This window comes from Eucyclogobius newberryi, unplaced genomic scaffold, assembly GCF_026437365.1.
Source record: "Eucyclogobius newberryi isolate DKJ021-1_F unplaced genomic scaffold, fEucNew1.0.hap1 SCAF_21, whole genome shotgun sequence".
Taxonomy (NCBI): Eukaryota; Metazoa; Chordata; class Actinopteri; order Gobiiformes; family Gobiidae; genus Eucyclogobius; species Eucyclogobius newberryi.
This window is the reverse complement of record NW_027315846.1, coordinates 18,073,870-18,101,146: the sequence shown is the minus strand read 5'-3', so window position 1 is coordinate 18,101,146 and position 27,277 is coordinate 18,073,870. Positions and strand designations below refer to the sequence as shown.

General features: G+C 40.5%; 1 protein-coding gene across 2 annotated transcripts in view; it reads right to left on the bottom strand.

Annotated features, from left to right (window-relative positions):
• arid1b (AT-rich interactive domain 1B) overlaps positions 1-27,277 on the bottom strand; it is a 163,362-nt gene that overhangs the window by 100,097 nt on the left and 35,988 nt on the right. For both annotated transcript variants that reach the window (XM_072457881.1, XM_072457882.1), the window contains exons 3-4: positions 17,985-18,263; positions 4,256-4,360 (exon numbers count right to left, since the gene is read on the bottom strand). In XM_072457881.1, coding sequence (XP_072313982.1) covers positions 4,256-4,360; positions 17,985-18,263 — 384 coding nt within the window. The remainder of the gene's footprint in view (positions 1-4,255; positions 4,361-17,984; positions 18,264-27,277) is intronic.

The window sequence follows — 27,277 nt, the reverse complement described above, 5'->3', positions numbered from 1 at the left end:
GACAGAATGGGTTATTGGGGAAGGCTATGGATTGGCATAGCAGCTAATGCTTTCTGTCAGTGCATACTGTGTTTTAAAAATATCTGTTGTATTTTTAAAAAAACATGAATTTGAAAGCATTTGATATATTTTCTTTTGCACATGGGTTTACCCTGTTTCTTTTGCCAGTTCTCTCCTTCTTTTACGTCCCTGGTGTTTCTGTGCCGTCTCCTTCTCTCTCCTTTCTCCTCCCCCAGTGCACTAATGTGAGGCCGAAGCTAGCCCTGCTGGATGACATTACTTTGCGCTGCCTGCTGGCCTGACTGCCTGCCTGGGGACTCTAAAATAAAACACAGCAGTGGGAGAGCCACAGTGAGAGCACATGCTATAGACAGCCTGACTGACATGCTCTGATAGAGCACACACATGTGTGCTGCCTGTGTATCTGTGCACCGAGCAGTGCTGTGGTGGAGACAGAGGGGGAGGCCAGCCTCTCCAGCTGTGTCCTGTCAATCATTCATGACCCAGTACTCAGAACCGCACAGGAGGCCAAGGTGGACAGGCCTGAGAGGAGACAGCAGCCTCACAGAGTGCTTATGAGTTTGTGCTTTTGTCTGACTGAAAATCCTTCTGAGAGGCAAATGATGCTCATAAACTTACAACACATTTGTGTGTGTGTTTAAGAGAGGAGCCACATCCGTCACCCAGAACAAGTGACAAAAAGATAACAATGTCTCACTTGACTGCTCCTCACCCTCTCTCCCTCTTTCTCTCCTCTCTGCTCACCTCAGAGCTCCCTCCTGATCTTTACACATGACTGCCCATCCTCTCCCATGTCCCAGAGGATGGGAGCTTGTGCGGCAGCTTGGCAGGCTGTCAGGGGAGCGCCGGAGAGCAGGGAACATGTAGTGACTTGAACGGGGGGTGGAGGAGAGTGGAGGTGGCATGAGGAGGGCAGTGGTTCCCACCTCACTGTGGCACTCACTTGATAGCACATGCAAGAAGGCGACAAAGGCAGGAGAAAACAGGAGCAAAACTCTTGTTATTCCATGTTTGTAACCACAAACCTTTGTGAACCAAAACTCACTGTGAACCAATCATCAAAAACAAATGTTTGCCACTGTTTATGTGGTCTATAACACAAGAGACACCACAGCAGTGTGTGTGTGTGTGTGTGTGTCTGTGTGTCTGTGTGTCTGTGTGTGAAATATTACAAACAACTGTGCAAAGATATGCAGATATCAGAAGCAATATTTAGTGTTTACTCAAATATACAGCATGGTGTTAAGTATAGTAGGACATGGACCAGCTCATCACAACTTGCTGGTTGAAGCATCATTATCCTACTAACTTTGGCTGTGAAGTTTGATAGTGTTCTGAACTGGAGAAACAGGCTAAACTACTACAAATGTGCTGACAGAAAAGACAACTTCCACTTGTCTGTGAACTGAAGACGAGGACTGAATCAAACAAAAAGTAATTATATCTGAAGACAGCCCTGCATGCCCCCTACACATTATGCTTCCTGGGGCGGCGCGACACACATTTGTGATAAGTTACTAAAGCACTTTCTCCCTTTGGTCTGCCTTCAAAACAACCGCCACATCACACGACAGCCCTGTCCCAAAACAACAACATGACACTGTACCGACCTGCGCTCTCTCTCTCTGTCTCTCTGTCTCGCTCGCTCCCTCCCTCTGATAGTAGAGAGAGAACGAGAGATAGAGAAAGAGAGAGAAGGAAAAAAAAAGATGACAGCAGCTTTAGATCTGACATCAAACGCCGGCAAGAGAGAGAGAGAGTGAACATCTCTGCAATGACAGCCTGTTGGAAAAAAGCTTGGCAATTCCTCTTCTATCCTCTTTCTATCTATCCATCTCTTTCTCTGTGTCTTGCCCATCAAAAAATGTGCCAGCGATTAGGATCTAGGCTGGTCGCGGATCACTTTTGGATGGGATGTAAAAAAAAAAAAACTCACGGAGGACCCAGGGGTAAAAGAGTTGGTAGTGGTCCTGGTTCAAATGCAGAGGTCATGCCTTAGTGCTATGGATTCACACACGAGTACATCAAGGCGACTTTTTATTTTAGCAATAGGAGAGGAGGGCCGGGGGGCTTTGATGCAGCTGCTTCAGGGAATAAATGTACAGACTGGGACACAATAGAATTAATAGGGGGAAAAAAACATTACATCAAACATAATAGAACTTTTCCTTACTTAACTGCTTTTCAGGGTCAGTTAGGGTTATTAAATCATTTAGTTTCCTGAATAGTTTTAACATGGTTTTGAAATATCTAAACAAGTACAAAACTATATAGTAATATTAAACAAACAACTATTATTTAATGTGGAAAATTACACATTATTGTATATAATAGTGTGTGTTTTTAATGTATTGTCTCGTGGTATCGACATATTTTTATCATGTAATCTTTGGTTGTATTTTTTGGAAAATAACTTAGAAAAGTACATAGACCACAGAACGAACTAAATTGAAAAGTTTAAGTTCAAAAGTATAATAAGAACTTTTTTTTAGCTAATTAGGTTTCATGCATTTAATTTAGATTTCATTTCATCACGTCGCTCTTGATGCCGTTCCAAAGTATCTGGTAAATGAAATTCCGTGCACCTCGAGCCGTGCCAATATTTGCGACAATTTGCAAATGTGTATTTATTCTATTCTTGCAAAGTGCTGAGGAGCTGCTAAGGAACATACTGACAGAAAGTGAAAATGACTTTAAGCCAGGAAAAGAGAAGAAAAGAAAAATGACACAGCCCACATCTCGTCCTTCTGGATCTTGTGATTCCTCCTCCATTCCAACCTGCTCAGTGATTCTGCGCCGGTCCGAATGCCAGGAGGCTGAGTGCGTGTGGGTTAGTAGTGTGACTGCGTGAGCGCTCCGGCGGGAATGTCTTGCGTCCGTGCATATGTTTTACTCCTCATGTGGGTGTATGTGAAACACCATGTTTAGACCAAGCTGATGAATAAAAATAAAAGTGGTCATTATTGTCTCTGGCATGGATAGGGTCAAAACAAAGATAAAAAGGACAAAGCCGTTTGCCTAATATAAGGTCATCTTCTGTGGCCTTAACATCTTGTCAGGGATTCCCAATGAGTTCTGGAATTAACAAAGGTAACTTTTATCTGAAGCTTAGGTATTTAAAGGCGCACTACGTAAACAATCATTCAATTTACGTTAGTGGTTAAATCTGTGGAGAAGCAAGCATGCTCAGTAAGATTTTCTGAACCATTTTAGAATGCAAATAAATGTAATATAGAGTGTGATGCCCTACTGTGCTTCATTTTAGACAAAACAATAACATCTCCCAGGCGACAAGCATGTGGCGGACATCCTACCAGAAAAGTTACAGATTGTGTACCTTTAAACTTACTCAAATCTATTTCTTGTTAGCAGTCTTTAAACAGGAAAGCAGGGCCTATAATTGTGTAGTTACAACGTGAACTGTACAGCAAAATATATATATTTGAAAGTCCTTGTAGTAAATGAGAAATGGTTCTCAATAAGTAAAGGGTAAATAAAAATAAACATGACTCAAATAAGAGTTTACCATTACTAGTACAGTGCCAGAGCAGATCTAAAATGCCATTGCTTCAATTTAAACATATTCCTGAGCCATCAGCTGCCTCCTCTACATGTGAAGGAGCAGCGGCTCTACTCTGAGCTCCACTCACGTGACTGAGCCCCTCCCTTATCTCAAAGGGAGTGTCCAACCAACCTGAGGAAACTCATTTCGGCCGTTTGTCCTTTCAGTCATTACCCAAAGCTCATGACCATAGGTGAGGGTAAGAACCTAGACTGACCGACAAATCAAAAGCTTTGGCTTTCGACTCAGCTCCTTTTTCACAACAACAGTCCGATGCAGCGACCGCATCACTGCAGCCGCTGCACTGATCCGCCTGTCGATCTCACGCTCCATCCTTCCCTCAAGACCTACAGATAGTTGAACTTCTCAACTTGGGGCAAGGACTCCCCGTCTGACTTACTGAAGGAAATGCAGGGACCGTAAACTAATCAATTTTAAGTCTTCTGTTCCAATCTAATACACCAATATATAGACGCTGATGGTGAATAAATCTTCCCTGAAATACAAAAAAAAAAAAAACAGAGGTTGCTAAAATGCTGGATTGATTATACAAAAAGGATGGACAGAGAATAAAGCTTGCAAATGTGAGGTGTGTAAACAACTACTCGTATTCAGGTACAAAAGGCATGTGGAATACCATTGGACAGCGATGCATTGGACTCTTTCACTCACCGGCAGGCTGGACGGGCGGTCCTGGGGTACACCGTCCTCACTGTTGGCCTTGGCAGAATTAGATGTGACTGGACCCCTGGCGTTAAAGCTCTCCTGCTGGGTCTCCTGGAGCGCAGGAACAAAAGAGACAAATGGAGGAAATCAGTCCAATCCATAAACTCAAAATTAAACAGTAGACAGAAAAACAAATTGCTAAAAAAAACACTTAAATTTGTGCCAAATCTGGATCCTACTACCCACTAATCCGGCATACATACAGTGGTACACACACACCGCCATGAGAACACACACGGCAGGTCTATTGTTCAAATCTAAGTCATTTTCCCCCCTCTGTAATCACGCGCCTATCTAGTGTAAACCAATTTTCCTTCCATTGTCGGAGGTGTTGCCCTCTCCCACACTCACTTCCATATCTCTCTGCCTTTGCCTTCCTCTTTTCATTCACCACCGAGGTCGTTTCTCCATCATGTTAAGCATCGGCCACACAATGGCAACTTGTTAAGGAGCCCTGAGTGGAAGGATTAGTGATAACTGGGATCACGCACACACGCACACGCACGCACACACGCACACACACTCATGGCAGTTCCTTCAAATCCACTTTCTCTCCTCATGTCTGATTTCTTATCGGTACAGTCGGTGGGCCATGTTACTGCCAGCAAGACAATATAGAGTTTATTAAAGATTGCTCCTTACAGCTAGCTAAAATACTATTATTACAAGATTAAGTGTACGTCAGAGTAACAAGATGAAATGTAGGCTTAGTTTCTTAAAACTAAATTTCTCAACTTGCAGTCAAAATACATTTGTTAATTCATATTAAAAAAGAGACAATTCACATTCAAATAATTAGCCAATTATGTCCACTCATTTCAAACATTAAAATGTATAAAATGATTATACAGATCATGTATTTAGCGGACATGTGTAGCACCATTTACATTAGCAGGGACTAGATTTGCATTGTTAACCAGCCTGTATCAAATGAATGTACATTATTAGCCTCAACTGTTCATATACTTTATTTTCCATAACTGATAATAGGATCAGCCCTTCAGGTTAACAGACAGAGATTGAGGTCAAGCCGTAAAAATTAAAAGAACATTTAGATTTTCATTTCTCTGCCTATTGTTGTATAGGGAGGGAGAATTTAAAATGATTGCATGTATTCCGTAGTTGAATGGCATTTAATCAAAATAAAAAATACTTTCATCAACAAAACCACATCACACTGGAGAAATTTGTAGGTACATGGTGAATGTGTATGGTAATAAGAGGAAATACTGCTCACATCGTGACTGCTGAGGTGCTATTTTGAATACAATGCCCACGATTGCTAGTTTAGGCCTGAATTGATTGCACATTCATGTGGTCTGAATATTTACAAGTGCTAATCGACATGGCAAATTTACTCAGCAGGTTTTTGAATGTGCCACTTGTGCAACTTAAACCTAATAATATTCGTATGAATCAGAATAAGGTTTATTGTCAGTGAACAAAATTCAAAATATAACAAACTAGCAAAATATATCAAATAAAGCATGTAAAAAAATTAAGAATTTACCAATAAAATCAAAACGGACTAAGTCTATACACAAAATGTACAGTTGGTCAGAAAATAGTGCAAAAATTAGCAATAGTAGTTGTTGATTTTATATTGTTAAAGTGGCAAGTGTAGAAACGTGCTCTAATCTGACTGTGAAAAGGTAAAAAACAAGTTAAAATGTATTAGCGTAACACTAACTAGCACGCCATTTATCAACTAAGCACGCTAAAAGGTACATACATGCAAGGTTTTCTTTATCTTGTGCATGATTATTATTGCTATAAGACCAGAACATTATTGCCAGAACAGTATTGTAGAGTGGCTGCTGACCCAAGACCAATATTTACTCAGGCGTGTGTGTGTGTGTGTGTGTGTGTGTTTGTGTGTACTCAGGAGGATTTCTCTTTTAAGTGGGTCAAAGTGAGCAGGGTTGCCTCGTGCCACTGTTTACGCTCATATTCTTACATCATCCCTGTCAAGCGTAATAAGGACACAGGGGCACAGGGGGCGGGGCTTACAAGGAGACTGACGGGCCAAAACAAACAAGAAAAAACAGAACAGGCCTAAGCAATTATGATTAAAAAAGGGAGAGGAGAAAAGGCATCAGAGGAGTGAAGGAGTGCTGCGAGTGCATCCTTTCATTTGAGTTCTTTCCAGTCCATTGTCTCAAAATCCCATTTCCCAGCTAATTTAGAAGCTTCTAAAATACACTCCACTCCATACCTTAAGCCTTAGGCCACAGCTAATCCTGTCTCCACACACACTCACACATTCGCACATACACGCCGGGACACGCTCATTCATCCTGCTTGCGTTTTCAAAAGACTCCATCTTGGCATAGTAGAAATGAAGGATATTGAAGGCAAGCGTTTGAAGTGCATGGGGGAACGCGGGAATCAAACTGTGAGTTAAATGCTATTAGACAGCTGTGTGGAGAGCCAGTGTAATATTAGATGTGATTGAATAGATGACTGCTGAATGCAATGTAATATATAGAGCCGCAGAGGCTTTATACAGACCTAAATCAATATAGCAGTGCAGCGTTAATCCCAGTCACTCATGAGCTGCTCACACAAAGTTGGGGAAGTAAAAGATGACTGTGTTGCCCATGATGTCAATACAAGATGCTTTACAAGATGTTTTAGAAGTAATTTGTCTGTGTGGTGTTTTCTCCTGGAATGGACAATTTCCCCCTCTGGTATAACATAGCTGACATTGTAGTTGTTTTTTCTATTTAGTTTGTCATATGTAGGGAAAAGGGAAATGATTGAAATGCATTTTGTCATGACTTCCAGATGTAGTTTCAATTTAGCCCATATTCGTGTTATAATGTGTAGTTATAGTCACATCCAATTAGCATAGTAATTGAATCATTTAATTGCTAGGAATCTACTTGAAAGACCTTACAACAATGCGTGTCTTATGCCTGATGGCCCTGTATTGTTAAAAGCAGGTCAAAAAGTCACCGAGTCAGTTGCCGCATCAGATCAACTCAGACACCTGTCACTTTCTAGTTTAAAACAACATCCTTAGCTGGAACCTAATTTTTTCTGTGTACTGGATCAGGAAGCAGGGTGAAGAGTTGGCCTGCCTTTACTTGAATGGGTTTGATTGCTTGTCGGGACAAATAAGCTGTGAAACTGGTATGACACATCTGATGTCATCCCCCTGACACTGGCAGAAATCACAGCCATTAACAAAAGCCGATCTCACCTGACATGTGTGTTCAATCCCTTTTTATAAATAGCAAAGACAAGATATGGATTACTTCAAATTGTACTTTGGCAGGAGTTTAATCTGACATGTTTAAGTGATAGATTAGAACAGTCTGGCCGGCAAATATCTTGGACAATATGATCAAAGAAGGTTGGAAATGTGTTCGTATTTTAATATTTATTTTTTCAACAGATAAAAGTAAAAGTAAAACTCAAAGGGTAAAAGTTAAGAGAAGGTCAAGAACATGATTTTAGCAATAGTTTTATAGTTTAGTATGTCCTATATTGGCACAAGCACAATAGCTGTTTCACTTTAGTTGGGCCACAAAGTTACCAAAACCACAACAAAAAGTTACCTAAATCACTACAGATTTAATTAAACTATCAGCAGGAACAAATCTTTCCCTTTTTCTTCACTTTCTCTCCTGGCTGATCTCAGCACCTTCACCTTTACCCTCATGTCTCCCGTCGCTTTATTCATGACTCACAAATGAATTAGTCATCCCCCTCTTTTTCCCCTGGACCTTGGCAGATGCATATCTCGACAAAATCTGATGTTAATGCCATTAATATTCATTACAAATTAAGCTTAATTGTGCGCCTTTAGGAGGGAGGCCACATAGCCCCATTTACCCCTCCCCTCACAGACTCTAATCACACACATTATAAAGCACAGCACATTTGGCTGTGACCCTCCAATACTTAAGGGGCATCCTCACTGATGCTTGAGGCGCTGTAACTGTAAAGTCCTGGATAGTTGTTTCTGTAGTAGTACTTGGCATTGAACCTTTACCAATGTGAGTACAAAAATATATTGAATTATCATATTATTGTGAATGTATTTTAGAATATATACAACATTTGAAAATCCGGTTTAGTGCTGCGACTAAAGGTTAAACATGTTTTAAGAAAATAAAGTGCTATTTCTGCCTGGTTGTGGGTAATTTCTTTTCATAATTGTCTGATTCTTAAAACCTCAACAAGTATTAATTTTTGTCACTATCCCCTACCACTGATTGTAGGACAAAATGAGTGCTGCGTTAAGTGCAAATAATCTAGGTTAAAACATGATTTATTCATCTTCTAATGCTTTTTGCTTTGGATCAAATGTAACAAAGCCTATAAACCTGCAACATTGAACCTTAGATGGGGTGTCTACTCTACGCTGGACAAGGGCTAGCTAATCACTTGCTTCACACAATATGGACAAACATTTAGTTTGGCGTTCAATCAAAAGGGGCACTTTGGATTTTCCCCCCCTTTCATTTCTCAGTATGCATTTATTATCTAAGAACTGTTTATGTGTGCTGAGCCTGGTCCAAATGATTCTTTAACATCCATTTTCCTGCTTGTTTGGCTGGACTGTAAAACTGTGGCCTTCAAAGAGAGAGCGGAGCGAGTGAGAGACACAACCCCATGCATCAGAGAGAGGCAGCGCTGGCAATGGCGACGGTGGCATCCATATTCAGTGCACCGCTTTAACACATGCGTCAGTTACAACTCGCACCAATCAGGCTGACGGGGCCATAATTGAATCCACAATCAGCAACTGTAGCATTGCAGAGTGGTGCGATCGTGACACACCAACATTTGCGGTGATGTTCATGTTTTTCTGACACTTGGCTTTTTTTGATCCATTACACAACGTCTGAGAAACACTGCGGCTAGAGTATGATTACTCCTGATATATCTGCCATATTAAAGGGCAGGCTTTACTTTTATGTAAATGCCATCATGTGCACCACCACCAACACAGACATTTGGATACTTATTGTCATCAGGGAGAAAGGTGAGCATTAGAATGGAAATTGCTGCTGTTTGTCCAAGTGCGTGTTTCCATATAGCTGTGAGCTCTTAATAGCTCGATTTGTATGGGGCCTGTTCTAGTGCCGTGTCCTTCAAATTGGATTCTATCTCACAATCCCCCTGACCTTTAGCACAAAGACACTACAAGTGAGGACCAGGGCTCAACACGGGGCACATACACTTCAATATCTGCCATTATACTCAGTGAGCCAGTGCCAGCCATATAAAACTAGAGCTACAGAGGGTCGTCCCGTAGCGATGATGTGAGATGTAGCCGACGGTGTAGGCAGACGCCTTTGCCAGGACGTTTCATTCCCATTGCCCTACAGCGGCTAATCAAATAAAAGCCTGTCTTTGTAGCCTTTTTAGCTTCACACACTCTTTGGAAGTTTGCCTCGACACCCCCGTCCGCCCATTCACTTCAATGACTTTGGCTTCCAGTTAAAAAGGACATCCACGCTAACTGGTGCACACCCACACGACTTTTGCTAAACACGCAGAAACAATAGCAATGTGTTGGCGAGCTTGACTTTGACGGTGACATTTTTACTGTTTTCTTTTTCTGTGTCTGAGTCTGTATCCAGGAACAAATGTAGCGGCATTTCCTAACAAATGGCAGCTAAATGAGGCCCCCAGGGTGCTGTGCCACTAACTACCGGGCCCCCTTTTTTCAGAGCCATTATGATTGTCCTAACCGTTCCAAAAAACACCTCTCCTGTTCATGTTCATTTGCATTTGAATTGCCGCTCGGCTGTACAAAAACAAACATAAATCAAAAAAGAGAGAAAAAGAAGAAGAAAAAAAAAGTGGCGGGTTCTGGTTGAGCAATTAGCGAGTGTCAGTCAAAAACACACACTAAATTAAAAACATTGTCTCAAGCACGCTCACACTGCTCCCTGACATATAGTTTCTTTTCCCCAATTTTATCATTTACTTTTTTAGCCAGGAAACTCATCAAACTTAAGTGCTCGTCAAGCGACAGGCAAATCGGAGTGCGGCAGGCCCGGGGTTGCCGTGGCGATACGCGGGGACATTTAGAGGACTCCGATAAACTCATGCCATTTAAAAGGTTATGACAATTAACGCCGCCTCGCTGCAAATTACCACTGCCAGACCTTTACCCGCGGACGTCCCTCTCGCCTCTTATCGCCCTGCACCCAGCCGCCGCCCCCTTCCTCCCACCACGGCACCCCCCTTCCCTCATCTGCCACCATATGCCCTCCATTTCCTGCATCCCTCCCCCCTTGCAGCTAGCTTTTATTATCCCCTTAATTAACACACACTCCTTCGCTTAATATTCAAATGGCGACCAATTAATGGCATTGAACTTTGGGGTGCCGTAGCTTCTCTCCACTGTCCACTCTCTAACACTCATGACTCCTGGCCCCTCGTTCTCTGCCGTGCACCCTCTCTCGACCCAAGGTGAGCGCATATTTCCGCTGGAGAGTGTGTTCATAAGGCTGGGGGTGCCGGAGCGGCGGGGGGGTCGATAATTGAAGCAACAGAGCAGAGTATACAGTGCATGGGGTAATAAAGCCAAGGGTGTAGACCACTGGAAAGGCCTTTTAATTAACCTGGTGTGATTAAATGAGGAGGTGGCTGGGGAAAGGGAGGATGGGGGAGATAGGGTGCACTGATGTAGTTGGGGGGGTGACAGACAGGAAATACATAATGGGTCTAGGTGAGGCATATGCACACTCCCTTTTGAGTTGTTTTAAAGCAATCTATAGGCCCATAAAATCAATAAAAAGTTATTCAAAGTCACAAAAGCATAGTCAAAATTGATAGTGTCCTCATTTTGATTCCAGTTTAGGGACCATCGAATATAAAATATATGATATTCAATCAAATCTCTAAAGTCTTCTCATAAAACACACAATCTACTAAATCCCGGATTGCTGCTTATGCTGAGCAGTAAATACGTAATTGCACATGACTAGAGAAAGATGTTAACTGCAATATTCCAAATGTAGGATATGAAGTCAGGGTTGGCACTTAAAAAAAGTATAGTAAAACAAACTTCTAAAACATCTGCATAGCAACAAAGCCGTGATAACTCTGTAAGTATTTATTCCTTTCTCTCTCATCCCCCATTTCACACTCTCTTTCCTGTCTAATAAAGCCTATGGACCAAAAAATGTGCTTAAAAAAGAAAAAAAGAGAAGGTCACTTGAACTTGAACATATTATGCAGTAGCAACACATTGCTATTATAATTTTTTGACAAACGTGGCGCACATGTTAAAATCAAGAACGACATTGTCACTATATTTCAATGCATATTACAGATAAAAGATAAAATAGATAGATACATCGATGAGAAACTGCTCCATCAATTACAGTTGTTACAAGTGTAGAGTAAATAAGTGAACAGGCCTCCGCACTGGCTCAGCTCTGATCTTTTTTTTTTTGGTGATAGGCATGTCCCAGGGGTCTACTCTCGGAGAGGAAGAGGAAACAGTTAAGGTCAATAGAGGAAGGAGGAAGTGGGATCAGATTCTCATGGAGGAGTCGAGGGGCGCGCTACACGATGGGGAGAACGTGTCACGGGGAACGATGTCTGTCTTTAAACTCACTCAAATCTGCACAGACACGGTTTGACTATATCCAGTTACATGTAATGACTCCCGAAACATAAATTCACCACATTACTCCGGAGTGTAACATTAAACAGGGACTGGTTGGAATAACAGATTAAAGGCTGTTTTCACAACATTATGAGTTTACACTTGGCACGCGGCCAGAACAGCATTAGAGTTCCTATCCCTCCCCCTGGTCTCCTCTGTCACACTCTGCTGTATACTGCCCAATAAAACAAACATGCCATAAAAGTAATCTCTAAATTCTTAAAATTACAGCACTCTCATTTTGCTTTTTATGAGGCACAATGTATTAAATGGTAACGGGATCTCACATTCCCTGTTATGAAGATTTAGACAGTTCGCTGACCTGCGCTATAACAATCATATCAATCTCCACTATAATCAAGTCTGTACTTTGTTAAATAGTGAGTGTAGTTCTTCTAATTGAAATTGTGCAGCTGCGATGAGACAACATTCAAACAGACCTAGTCCACATGTAGGCGTATTTTTGAAAATGTGCCTTTTTGGAGACACGCGCAAACTGTGATTTTGAGGTCATGCAAAAATGCTCTTTTCTGAAAACTTATTTTAAAGTGACAGTTAGGATGTAAATTTACTGTGGATTAGTGAAGACAAATGTAGAATGACATATTTTCCCTCATACAATACTTTAGTGACCACCAACTAATGAAGAGTATTTTTGTCCAAGATCCAGGTTCAAGACTTTGAGAAGGATCCCTGGACTCTGTAAGAACTGTGTGTCTGGCTCTGGTACCGCTTCACCAAGGAGCTCTTTGGCATGGCGATAATTAATGACGGCTTGTGATTCCATGCTCCAGAGAGTGAGTGAGTGAAAGTCAAGCCAATTCAGCCGTCAATGATCCGTGGCACGGAGGCGCGCACTGCAAAGTTTAACACTTTCCAACAAAGGACAAAAATCTATTGTTATAAAAATGTCTACAGCGCAAAAGTAAGATATCTTAAAGATAATAGAGGTCTTTCCTGGTGAAAGTGTTTGAAGCCTGGAGTGTTTTCTGGAACATCTGTCCTCAACGCAGAGGCAGACACAGAAGGACAAGGAACAAAACCACACCATGTCAGCCAAGGAAATGGGCAATGAGCTCCTAATAAATCAAAAATGCACCAGAAAACAGGAAATTACTTATGACTTAAGTCTCCCACTGCATCTGAAAGTATGGGCAAATGCAAAGAATGAACATCAATACAGGGATTATAAAGTATACCTTGACTTTCGCTTAACCCAGTGGTTCTCAACCCATGGGGGTCGTGAAATGATTTCAGGGGGTCCCAAGTTTATATGAAGGAAATATTGGTACATTGTTACAATAGTCTTAAACAAGGCTTGACACCCTTCAAATGCTGTGATAAATGTAGATTAGTATTTGTTGACTTTAATCTATTTCTATATATATAAATATATATCCCACAACATCTATACTTCATATTCTTATTTTTCTTTATTTTCTATTAGTCCCCGAAAAGTCTTTTAGCCTGCTCTGCTCAGTGCAATCAGATGAGGTCACAGCGGTGCAATAGACTCAAAAGGCGGTGGTGTTTTCCCTCGATTTGTTACAAAACCAGCTAATAGCGGTCAGGTGCAGAGCAAATTTGGTGTCAAAGGCAGCTGGAATGGCTCCATCAACTGGAGGATGTCCTCTGGCTAGGGTTAATGGGAGTGTAGTGGAGGCAAAGGAACCAAGCAGAAAGGCGGAAGAACAAAATAAAAAACTTTTCAGCTTAGATTTCTCAGAGTAATGCAGGGTCAAAGAACTGGGGTCAATAGCACAATGACATCATAATCTGCAGTATACTGTTGCCAGTGTGTGTGTGTGTGTGTGTGTGTGTGTGTGTGTGTGTGTGTGTGTGTGTGTGTGTGCGTGCGTGCGTGTGTGTGTGTGTGTGCGTGCGTGTGTGTGTGCGAGAGAGCGAGGCGAACATCATGTCTCATTTCAGCCCAGAATCACACACAAAGGTCAAGCCTCGACCTTTTCTCCACAGCACATTCGGCTGATTAGAGTACACACACATACAACCTGACACCGACAAAGAAACACCACTACTATTTTGAATTGTGGTCAAATTCAACATCACCTTCCAAAAATGTCAAGCTTAAATGTTTTTGAGAAACTTGTAAGAAGGAAAATTCGCAATTCCCCTTTGTCGGAGTGGATAATTCCCATCAACTTGAAACATGAACAGTAAGTTATTCTTCCAGCCTTGCTTTTATAACCAGGATCCTCCACAGCACATAAGGATGGCTTTGAGCTCTATTTATGGAAACATTAAATTCCATTACAAGGTGCAATGTTTATAGGACTTGCTTATATTATATTTCTCATGATATACTGATATATTTTTGGCCCTGATAAAAAGCATTTTAATATTGTGCCATCATTTGCCTGCACACAACAGCTATTACCAACTCACAGAGCTGCTTTAACAATGAGTGGAGGCTCTGCAAATGCTAAAACACAATATGTTTCAGTATTTTGTTTATCCCTTACAACATTTTGTGATATAAATGTTAGGCCATATTACCTTGACCTGATTATAAATAATTCTTGTTTTTGTTACATTCCTTACCAAACAAGGTCTAAATAAATCCATCCATTAGCAGCTACACTGCTTTGTTTCCTCCAAGCTACACTACACCCATCACCCCTGTTCAGTTGAAACAAATTAAAATTCCTCTTCCCTCGGAGTGGGTCAAACAGCAAACGGCAACGTACATGTGAAAATAAAGGACTAGATGCTTATTAGCTGGCAAAATAGATTGATTTGCGGGGAATGCTAGTGGGCAGACCAAGGAGGTATGCGCTGGCCACCTGCTGAGCTTGGTGCAGGGCATAAAGTAACACATGGGAAGGCGATTTATGATTAGAAGTAAAGACAGCGGGACTGCCGTGCTGATGCATTGACTAGAGAGGGTATTGTGGCTTTTAGAACGTTAACAAGCAGGTGTGCTGATTGCAACTTCCATTATGTTATGCTGACATTTGAATGGAAAACAGACGTATCCCTGGAAACCAAGGTAAACATGTAAGAAATGTCCTTAAATAGAATCACACAATGTTTTCACTATTATAAGAGAAGTTGTATACACATTCATGCCTGATGGTAACAAGTTGATGTAATGTCACCTTTGTGTTGTGTTTGAATTTTGAATAAATGGAAAGTGTTAAGTTAGGAAGGAGGAAGAAACTGGTGAGGGGAAAAAGAAGGAAAGTTGGCTCGTATGTGGCCTCAAGGAGGAGCCACATCCTGCTCATTTCCATGGAAATGTTGTGCTTTTAGCTATATCATTCCATGGCACAAAACCTATCCAGCTCCACGAAGTATATTCGTAAGTATAGTTTTAACTTTCTATTTCCATGGAATCATGCAGAAAGTTACGCAGTATCGCACAAAAAATGCTCTAAAATCCTACTGGACGGGCAAAGAAATGACCATTACTTACTAGTTTAGTGCAATGGGCTGAATGGTTGAACATTTAGCTCTCCACTTGCTTTATTATCTAAATTAGTCTTAATCCAGTTGTTGCTTTTTGCCAGCATAAATAGACATAGATTATCAAATTAAAATACAAAATTGACATTTGAAATAATATTTTCTTGCTTTTATTTGCTCATCCAGTGCACAAATAGTAAAGGTCCACCCAACAATAGGTTGAGTTGAAATGAGGAATAGACCAATCACTGGTTGGACTGGATAGGAAGGAACCTGTTGAATAAAGGTCAGATGGGGCCAATTGCAGCAATATAATCAGCAGCAATGACTGCAGACAATAATACAGCCACAAAATGTCAAGCCATGAATCCTAGCCTCTCTACACAGCGAATAACATTACTCTCCAGTGACCGAGCATGTTAGTTAAGACATAAGTGCTTTTTAAAATGGGAGACAATAGGCACGGCAGCTGAAACCTTCACTCAGTGTTTAAAATTACTATGCTAGGACTAACGATTTCCTATTCTGACACCAGCCTTTGTTTCAAAATGGCTGGCTTTTTGCTTGCATATTTGTCTCGAGTTGCTCCATATTCAGAGCTGTCAAAGCTTTAACTACAGCTTGGTAAATCACAGTATAAGTAGCACGCAAACTTCAGATGCCAAAAAGCATCCATTTGTTCAGACCCTTTTTGTACTTGTGAACTTTAATATTGCCATACTGCTGGAAAGTGATGGGAGTAAAGCACCAAAAAAGTAACGCAATGTATTTTTCATTTACACAGTAATATAACGCTCTGTTGGCACAGACATTTCACCAGGGCAGTACTGGGGCTTCTCCAGGCGGCCCCTGCGCTCGGTGAGTGGGGCTCTTGCCATCCGAGCGCCGAGTGACCCGTCATTCAAACCTGCTCCAGCGTTTCTGCTCCTCACTGTTCTTTACGTGCATGTTTCCTGTCCCACATCCCACAGTCCCGCACAGATCATGAAGAAAAGTCCTACTAAAACGGCTCGTGGCTCCGTGTCGGTCCAGTGTCCATGCATTTTCCCCTCTCTCATCACAATAACACACATGTTAGTCAAGTGGCTGGCTACATAATCTGCATAGCCTAATCATCAATATAGGCCTGGCATGTTGTGTAACTCCAGTTTTATGAATGTATAATTGCAAGTGTTTTGGTACTAAAATAGTTGAAATGCTTACATACAGGAGTGGTTCTCAAACTGTCAGTGACGGCCTAAAATGGGGACCCAGAGTTTAAACTCTACATATGAATACATTCATATGAAGACTTTTATAAAATACTGTAGGCAACCAGTTCTATGATAACTGTTATGAATAAAATTGGGAACTGCAAATTTGTCGAAAAATAAAAGTAACTCAAAAGTAATGCGAGCCCTTTACCCACATTTTTTGGACTTTTGTGTGCTCTGAGGCAAAATCTCCTAATAAAAGAGATTTAATAACTTACTCTGGCCTAACACACTTAGAATATGCAGGACACACTTTTAAAACTGGTATAAACGGTGACCATTATTATACTATATTCATGTTTTTTGTTATATACTGTACATCCCCATCTAGTTGTGTATTGTATCTTATCTAATTGGGCTTCTAATTCCCTAATTAAATTAATAAAAGAAACAGAAGGGTGCATGTTGTAAAGCAGTTCTGACCCCAAGGCAAGACTCCTGAGAGGGTGGACCATAAGGTTGATCATGTATACCTGTTTCATGATCAATACTTCAGGTTAAAGCAGTAAATTGAATGTTGATCAGGATATCCAGCACATTTGATAGTAATTCAAAAATGATGGAGCGTGGTTATTTCAGTCCATTGTTGCGCACTTCCTCTCTGTTTATCCCGGGAGATCCTCTGTCCACTCCAGCCTTCCTCCTAATCTCCCTCCTCATCACGCCTTGCTGTGCTCCGTTTGCATCCAGGCCGGAGCTGCAGGCCAGAGCCGCCCCACACGGGCTGCACAGCGGATGGGAAACACATGCGCAGCCTTCACTCAACTCCAAAACAACCGGCTGAACTCAACTTCTCCTTGGAACAAAATGGGGAAAAAAAACTCTCTGAGAGCACCACGAGGGGACTTGGCAGGACGAGGACTCGATCCATATTAGGCACTTTGCTGTTCTGTGGACACGGTTTACTCTGGCAGTCGCTCTATTTGTGTGCATGGGAAATATATATATATACAGTATGTTTGTGCACTTTGGCTGTCCAATATGTAATCCGCATTCAGATGTCCTTTTTCTACCACGGAATAGATAGAGAGAGATGAACCGAAAATACCTCTCATGAATAATGTATGAGGATAGCACATGTTTACACTCAAACACACACACACACACACACACCGCATGTATTTATCCCTTAAGATGCTTGCTACAATCTCCCGCACCAGCGAAATAATAAAATACAGGCCATGGAAAGAAATTGTCTGAAATCCCGTCTCTGCTGATGTTTCAAATATTACTTTTGATGTTGTTTCTGATAAATGACGTTTGTGTGACCTTGAACAAGAGCAATGTGTATTTATGCTTGTGTTGCACTATAAAACAGGCCAGAATAGTGGCTGTTTTGGTTGGCTCTATGTGCTCGTACCTGTTGTGGTTGTGGCCTTGTCTGCATGTAGGGGCCCTGGGTAGGTCCTGGGGGGGTCTGCTGAGGGGGGCTGAAGTATGGGGGGGTTCCTGGCTGCCCTGCCTGCTGCTGCTGCTGCTGCTGCTGCTGTTGCTGTTGATGCTGCTGTTGATGCTGCTGTTGATGCTGCTGCTGCTGCTGCTGCTGCTGCTGCTGCTGCTGCTGCTGCTGCTGCTGCTGCTGTTGCTGCTGCTGCTGTTGGCTATAGCCTCCCATTCCTTGCTGGCCGTATGGTGGCACCTGCACACACAATAGGAAATGCACACTGTTAGCGTTTGGAACTTAGTCAAGTTGGCAATTTAATCTTCATGAAATAATGCAAACATGTACAGTACATTATTCATCCACTTTGCCAAGAATCTGTAGCCACAATTGCCATCACCATCAAACATACACAAAATAAGTAAATCCTGTCTCGCTAAAGTACATTATTGTGCCACGAACAGGGGAGATTGGAAGTCAAATCAGCAAAGTTTTGATTTTAGAATCAGAATCAGAAAAGTTTTATTGCCATTGTAAGATAACTAAATTCACTAGGAACTTGCTTCAGCGGTATGTGCAATATAAAACAATAAATAATGTTAGTAAAAAATACGGGTATATAGATTATGCTTAAATGAGGGCATGCAAAATAAAATATGCGTAAGAGAAAAAAAGATTGGCTTTTATATATATATATATATATATATATATATATATATATATATATATATATATATATATATATATATATATATTGAGAGAGCAAAACAACAGATAACCTCTTTAACTATAAAATCCCTGTCTGTTTCTACTTTTTGTCAATTCCAAATTCAGTCAAATTAAATTGTCACCAGTCTTTTAGCAGCTCTCTTATAATGAACTCTGTGTCCCCCTTCTGCTAATTGCATCTTCCTCAACACGACTATCAGTGCCTCTGTCAGTTTACAGGTGGGATGAGGTGCATTTAATATTACTGAGCGCCTGGCCTCGTCTTTAACCATAATGAGGATGATTCTGGGACATACCAGAATACCATCTTTATTTAAAAACTGGCTCAATGATGCAGAGTATATAGCAGTTATAAGAATCAGTGAGTGGATATATCAAGCTGGCACCAATACAAATGTAGTCTTAATCCTGGCCTTGCCGTTTGTTATGAGTACAGACAGCGCCAGGTGCTCTCTCGCTCCTCTGAGGATTTCCTATGGAGTTTTCTCATTCACTCACGTACACACAAGTCAAGCACAGACTATTAAAGAACATTTACAGCCACTGGTGTAGCAATCTGACAAGACATTTCATGTCAGATTTGGCCCATCATGTCAAGATGATTTTTTTATTCCCCTTGTTCTCGAAGGCGGCCAATGGTGCAGCCACAAACTCATTAAACGCAGCATGCAGGCTGTAATTTCTGCAGGCACACAAAAGTCTACCTCCGGGTTTTCATCTGTCATAATCTTTGAACTGCCTCTTTAAATCTTTAGATCATGCAATAAAATAAAAATGCTCCATAACCTTGACGGATACAATAATAAAAAATTAAAAAAAAATTAAAACTGCAAGAAAACTACAGATAAATAAGTACAAATCATCAACAGGCAATTGGCAGTTTTATCATAGAATTAGAATGTTTTGTGCCAGGTTAAGCAAAATTAAAATATCTTGCGACCTCAAAAGTACACTATGTAATTTTTCATGTGAGAAGTCCAACACCTCCTTGTCATACGTGAATTAGAATTAGAGAAAAAAAAAACAAATACAGTTCTAGCAAGTTAATAAATCATTGCAAGGGGTTATTGCATAAAATGACAGTTCAAATGCAATAGGATTTTTTTTACACCTGCTCTGTTGGCCTTTCAGCACAGATCAAATATGGCAATGGAAATCTTGAACACAGAATTGAAACTTTTGAAAATTTGGGTACTAGTTTTATTAAGTGACAGCAACTACTCCACAGAGGCCTTGCCAGCTCAAAAGAACATTTCTGAACTGTATCTCCTCTATTACAGCAGAGAGATAGAAAACCCTCTCAGAATTTCCTGATAACTGTAATGGTGGGTATAAAACACAGTGAAATGTGATCTGCCTGCTACGGAGGACCTCTTCAGATGAATATATATCAAATAGTTTCAAATGTAACTTCCCTTGAGTGGGAGGTAAAAATGTCTTTTCTTGATACCGGCAGAGGCGCTTTGATGCTGTGAATAGAGATGATTGGACAATGCCGAATACTTTTCACTTGAATAGGAAATTGATTAGAAAGGAAAGGTTTTGCGCAGGTATGTGTGAGAGTGTATCATTAGGCCGTGGAGACAAGACAGACGGGCAGGCTTGGAGATGAGGCTAGCAGAGGTTAATAGCATGGCCCCTGCTCATGCCAACTGCTTCTCTGGATTCATTATGACCTGTCCAATCCCTCACTCACTTTCACAGCATGGACATATACGCTTAGTGTGTGTATATATATATATATATATATATATATATATATATATATATATATATATATATATATATATATAGATAGATAGATAGATAGATAGATAGATAGATAATGTATATGTTCAATTTGAGGTGGGTGAAATATTGTCCAAAATATATTTATGAATTGTTGTTTTAAAATTAGCAGCAGGTTATTGGGCCAAAACTCAAATAGCAACATATTGGTTGTAGTATCAAATTAAAACAAATGTAAACTCCAAAGGAAAAATTATTTAACTGCCCAAATGACCAGTAATACATTCCTTTTAGGGGCCTTGAGCTTTCATTTCTTAAATTGATAACCATTTCTACCTGTTATAAGTCTGTTCAAAGTCACAGAAAAGCCACTTGAATCTGCGCTGGCGTCCTGCGGGACATTAGTTGGAAAAAACAAACAAAAAATAGAAAAAAATAATTACTCAATACTAAAACAATTATTAGAACTAGATACTCAATTAATTAGCTATTGATACTGACAGATGACCTAAAATGGATTTCTATGTCTATATCCCAATTAGTAAAAGACCATGTGTGAGAGTGTATCATTAGGCCGTGGAGACAAGACAGACTTAAATATTCTTTAAGTTAAGTACTTTGTCAAGCGTCAGTTATATTATAATCACAACTGTCTCTTTTATAGCACGATAGAACACCTATCTGATAGGGCTGTGCAATTACCTGAATTTAAAATGATGATTAACATTTTTACTCTTACTTTACGATTACTTATTTTTTATTCATTTACTTTTGTTCAGAATGATATGTGTGCTTGTTTGGCCCATCAAAACCAAGACCAAAAACACTGTTATAATCAATGGGTTTTCAAACAAAAGTATAATATATCACGTCTATACTGCTTCTACAGGTACATTTTGACAATATAGAAGTAATCGTGATTTCAGTTATGATCCAAATACCACGCACCAGCCTTAACTCCTGAACACTCACTATTGTCTTCAGCTGTCTCTTCCACATTCAAACTAAGTCTAACTCTATCCAGTGATCAGTGATGACAGGCTGGTGTAACATGCTGGGTCTTAACTCAAACGCTCCTGTTCTGGGATTGGCGGGGGATTAGGTCGCCATGGAGATTGAGACCAGACAACCGTGGGTGGGTTGCTTTCTCAAGAACAAGAAGAAGAAAAAACAAAACAACAATGACAAGCCAGGAGACAGATATGGGCAAACAGTAACAGACAGTGGGAGAGAAGAGTGTGAGTAGAGAGACAATTGTAAATGAATGGGAAATATAATTATGACTAACATATTGGCCCTATTTCTGCTGTTATAAATAGACATGTTGTAATGCTAATGAATAAATAATAACAACACAGAGTTGTTTCTGTTATTTGTAAAGAGCTGTTAAATGTGTAATGTGTGCAAATTACATGTAAAGACACACTGGGGACATGTTTTCCACAAAGCATTATAAACTCACACACTCTGCTAATATATGCCTGGAATAATATTTTTTTTCCATTCTGTTGATATAGAGGATATAGAACATATATTGTAAGTGGGGACACAATTATAACTAGAAAAACAGTTATCTGCCATAATGTAAAGAATTTCCTCATAAAGTAATTCTGATTCGAAACAATAACATTTAAAGCACTTTACTGCAATATAATAGAAATGGATCTGGATATTTCTCGCCTGAATGCCATTTGTTTTCCCTGTCTTTGGGGGTGTTTCATGTTTTACACAAATAGCTAACACAAACACACGCTGGGATATTGAAAGATGGGTCAAATGCTGTTGTTGAAAAGTTGCATTTACCGCCACCTGCTGTAGTTGTACGTCTTCAAAGTATGTGTTTTACGCTATACAAAAGGAGAAAGCTATATATAAAAAGGAGAAAAAGAGAGGGAGAAAAAAAGAGAGAGAAAGAGAGAGAGAAAGAGAGAGAAAGAGAGAGAGAAAGAGATAGAGCATGGGTCAAGTGCACAGGACAAATGATTTAGAACGCATCAAATTGACACATTGTTGGTTACTTACTAAAACTCTTTAGATAGAAAGAGCAACATCTTGTTTAGTGCAATGTAGAGTTTACTTTTGTAACAATTGATCTAATGTAATGTCTATGTCTCTGTGTTGGCCCTGCGACAAGTTGGCCACTGTCCAGGATGTACCCCGCCTAAGGCCCGAAGTCACTGGGATAGGCTCCAGTCACCCGCGACCCCGAAAGGGAACAAGCGGTAGAAAATGGATGGATGGATGGATGGATAATGCCAGTTTCCTAAAAGTAAATGCCAAAAGGTACTTGGCACCTGGGGCTCTGTGTTAAAAAAACACACTTTTCCACACAACAGACTTCCCTGCAGAAAAGAAACAAGATGGACGGAGAGGCCGATGTTTTGTAGTTTTATTTTTACAAGCCAAAAGTTGCTTTGAATGGAAAAAATCTTGCTACGAGGGACTATCCATTTTCGGGGCGCCCCGGATGAGACGCTGACAGATATGCAAACAGGTAGACAGGCAATCAGGCAGGAGCGCGGAGAGGCAGACACAAAGACAAACAGAAGAGGCAGAAATACCACAAGTCAGTCAGTCAAATGGGCCCTGAGACAGCAGGCAGGCTCAGGTCTAACAAGTAGCAACCTGTCACTGCGGCTGTGGGAGGGCGAGCCAGTCAGTCAGGGAAGAATCACACTGAATGAATGCACTGTACCTACTGAGCACACACAAGTTCACTCAAACGCCATTCTCCTGCGCAGAGAATATGCTGCTGATAAACAGGCTTGCTGTGCTGGTGGCTTCGACCAATAAAACTAACGGCTGGAGTCAAAAATAAGACCATTTTCTGTCTTTTCCCTCCTCTCAGGTGTGAGCCAGCAGACAAAATAACAGTGTGATTTATCCAGAGCGTCTTGGCAGGCACATGGAGTCAAATAAATGTCTGTAATGAAATGACAACAGATGTGAAGTGCTGTAGGGAGAAATGGTGCAGAATAGACGTCCTACGAAGCAAATAATTTACCATAAACTGCAGAAACAGTGTGATGAAAACAAAAGCCTCGGTGGCACATTAAGACACAAACAGACTCAGAAAGACTGGGAAAACTCAATCAGAAATCTATCAAAACATGAGTGCTCTGAAAGGAGAGACAATTGTCCTCTGTAAATAGATGGAATAAATAGAGGAGCCTCCTCCAGCAGACAGAACTGTGAGAAGTTTATGTGCGTGACTGTGTGCATGTGTGTGTGTGTGAGCGCGCCTTAAATCAACCGTTTAAAAACCTTCCACGCAACACGGCGCCACTTGTAATTCAATTGGGCCAATGAACAATAGACAGGAATTTTCATAATTCTGTCAAAGAGGTGATATGGCTGGCTGGCGACCGGGACCAGAGGTCATGTTCTTCTGAGTGACAGATGGGCTCAGCCAACTAGAGCCCTAAGCAGAGCCACTGCCTCGACCTCTAGTAGTCACGGAACGACAGGCAAATACAGGCAGCAAATCAGGATTCACATTCTATCTGTAAAGAACCGAACTGGCAGCTTTAAATAAAGACAGGAGGAGAGTTACAAGTAATGGGCCATCACATGACACAAAGAGTGAAAAGGAGAGAGAAAGAGAAAAGAAAGGGAGAAAAGAGAGGAAGAGATAGAGATAGAGGAGGAGTGGAAGAGACATGCTGTGTTGGATTCAGCCGGATATACAGGCATCAGATAAAGGAGAGGTGTTAGAGACGCAGACAGGAGAAGCACTGGCTCGTGATAAAGGGAGACAGATGGAGACGCTGATGTGGACACAGACACATAGACTCACAGACACACTATATAGAGCTTTAAGGGAAGGATGTGCCGCTGTAATGGAGATGTAAAGACAACAGTAAGGCTCCAAGACTACAGTGTATTAGGCAATCAGTTTAGTGTGCATTCTTACAGATTTGTACAATCTCTAAAAGCCTAAAAAATAGAGGTGGATGATGTGACAGTATATATGTATAATAAAATGGGGATCTCACACTGTGATAATCTGCCAATTTATATACACTGAATAAAACTACAAAGAACATGAAATTCTAGTATTATCAGTTCAGTCTTTAGCCTTCTCTCAAATGTTAACACATCTGGAGAAACAAATGTGTCAGATTTAACCAATCACAATAAATTGTCGACTGTCAAAAGAAATCCCGGTGAATAGTTTAGTTACCTCTCAAGGCAATACATTCTGAATAAAGCAACACGAAGAACAAGAATTGTGACAAAAATAAAATGGCCTCTTATGAAAATTGTGTCTATGTACAAGATTTGCAATATAGATTTCAACATAAACTGCAACACATTATCTGCTATTAAAACAATTTCCTATGCAGAAGCCTTGCTCATTCAAAAATAGAAATTAGGTTATTATTGTAATTCCTGCCTATTAGTGTCTTTCATTATTTTATTGTATTTATTGTATTTATTTTATTAGGAAAGACAGTGTGAAACGGGGTATGAGAGAGAAGGGAGGACATGCAGTAAATAGTTTGAGTCAGGATTCAAACTCACAACACTCTGGCCGGCTGTACTTGGAGCCTGGCATATGTGCTGCGACTTAACCACTCGACCACCGCGCAGTGCATTAGCATCGTTTATAAGCCAACACAACACTGTACACTTGGAAATGTGAAAAAAATGGTGAGCACGTGATTACTTGATACTAGCTGATACATCTTGACAGAATCGAAGCCCAGTGTTGACTTTAGCATGGATTCTACTAAAAACCTCATTAGTTCATGCTAGCATTCATGTAACAAAGCAACACATTTATAAATATATATATTCTCAAAGGTATAAGTTGACTGTTGATGTTTTTGGGTGCAGCCATTTCTACCAGATGACACAAAGCTAAACAATGTCTTGATAATAGCAGTCATTATTAAAAATACTGTACAGTCATAGTGGTTAATCACAGCCTTTAAAAGTGGAAACGCACAAACCGTCTGCATTAAAATAATCACATTTGTAAACAAAGAGCAGATGACACTCTCTCCCACGGCTCGCACACTCTAAAAGCTAACTTAAAGGCAGCTAATCAAAAGAAATTTCAGCGAGGGAGCGCAGCGGGGTGACAGGCAGAGAGAAATGGCACCGCTGACAGATCCGTCAATCAAGAGCACAAAAAATATACAAGTATCAAAATAACTCGGTGACAACGCAAGCTGCTCATGTCTTTTTAAAGATTATTTGGAAATGGCTAAAGAACTTACATTATTCATTTGGAAACGCTTTTATTCCTTACGATGTCAGATCTATGAGAACTAAAAATATTATAAGCGCTGTATTTTAGTATTTTATGTTTTAGATCAACATTTCACAGCAGGAAGCTTAAACGAGATGCTCCCCTAGTCACAAAGTACACATTATATTCACCTGCATCTACTGTCACACCAAAACCATGGCTTATTATTGTCTTCCTAGTTTGTATATTCGATAACATATTGGGAAATGTATTTATTTGTTTAGTTACGTTCAAGCAAATCATGTAATACAGAAGCCTTAGCGGTTCAAATAGTCACTCTAATTCCCTCTACAGTGCAAGCTAAAGCTAAATAAGCTCGAGCTAATCTAAATAATCTTTGTTTATTTCATTTTGATAAAGTCTTCATATGTGTGGCAATAAAAATAGTAAATGTATTGTGAGTATGCAGTGAGCAGCCGATATACTCCCTGATTGTGATGTGGATTTCATCTCTCCTTATTTTTCTATCATATGATGCTGACATCTAAAGGGGTTATCGGCGCACTCCATCGTCACACATTCTCCAGCTTTGTGCCGCGATAGCATCATCCACTCACAGGCTGAGCTCTGACGCCCGCTCCCGGGACATGTCTGCAGCGGTGCACCGGATGGATCGAGAAAGGAGAGCAGTGCTTTAATGAAACGCAGGGAATCGGAGTTGGGGATCAGCATCAACAAGCTCATGATTAAACATAAGGAGGCGAGGAAGGAGAGGAGGAAGAGTAGCGTCATCCTTTCTATCTCTCCTCCCAAGGTGACGGCATGCTCTGTCGCTCCCTACTTTTGATCTCCACTCCTCCCCTCCCCGCGCTTGGGAAGGCCCTTGACACCTGGAGAATGATCTGCCCTTGAGGAGAGGGTTGGCTGGGGAGAGAGATTATAAGGTGCAAGGCCTAATACGCCGTCTACAAGCAGTGCTCATTATAGGGAAAACATGCAGTGTGTGATAACTATCATCGATTAAAAAGAATACAGTAGAATATCATTATCATCAACCATGTGGTCTTCTGACATATCTGATATGGATCAACATTCTCAAACTATTCAGAAAATGTCAAACCAATTCAATAATTTCAGCAACATTTCCTAGTTTTGATACTTTTAAGATGCCTTAAGAAGACTTGGACTACACATTTTACTAGAACGCAGTAATTATGTTGCCTATTTTCCCCCAGTTTGACAATTTTGGTGATGTTTAAAATGTTACTTCCTGGTTAGACATGAGACACAGATGTGACATAGGTAGAGATAATGCTACAACTGTTACCAAGCAACCGTACCGTAAACAAGGGCCAAAATCCATATAAAGTACTCAACAGTTTGGCAAATTATATTAATTGATAGAATCTTTATATTGTGAATGATTGTTGTTGTTGTTGTTTTTTTACAAACTGCAACTTGATCAATGTAAAACTGTGATAAATATTTACCACAGTTACTATCCCAACAAAACAAAGCAACAATTAGAAAAACATGAAAACTTTGTCATGTGCACTTCTCTGCCTTGTCAAACTCTTGTTCCTGATAGCTGGAAAATTATACAATTACAGTTAGATAA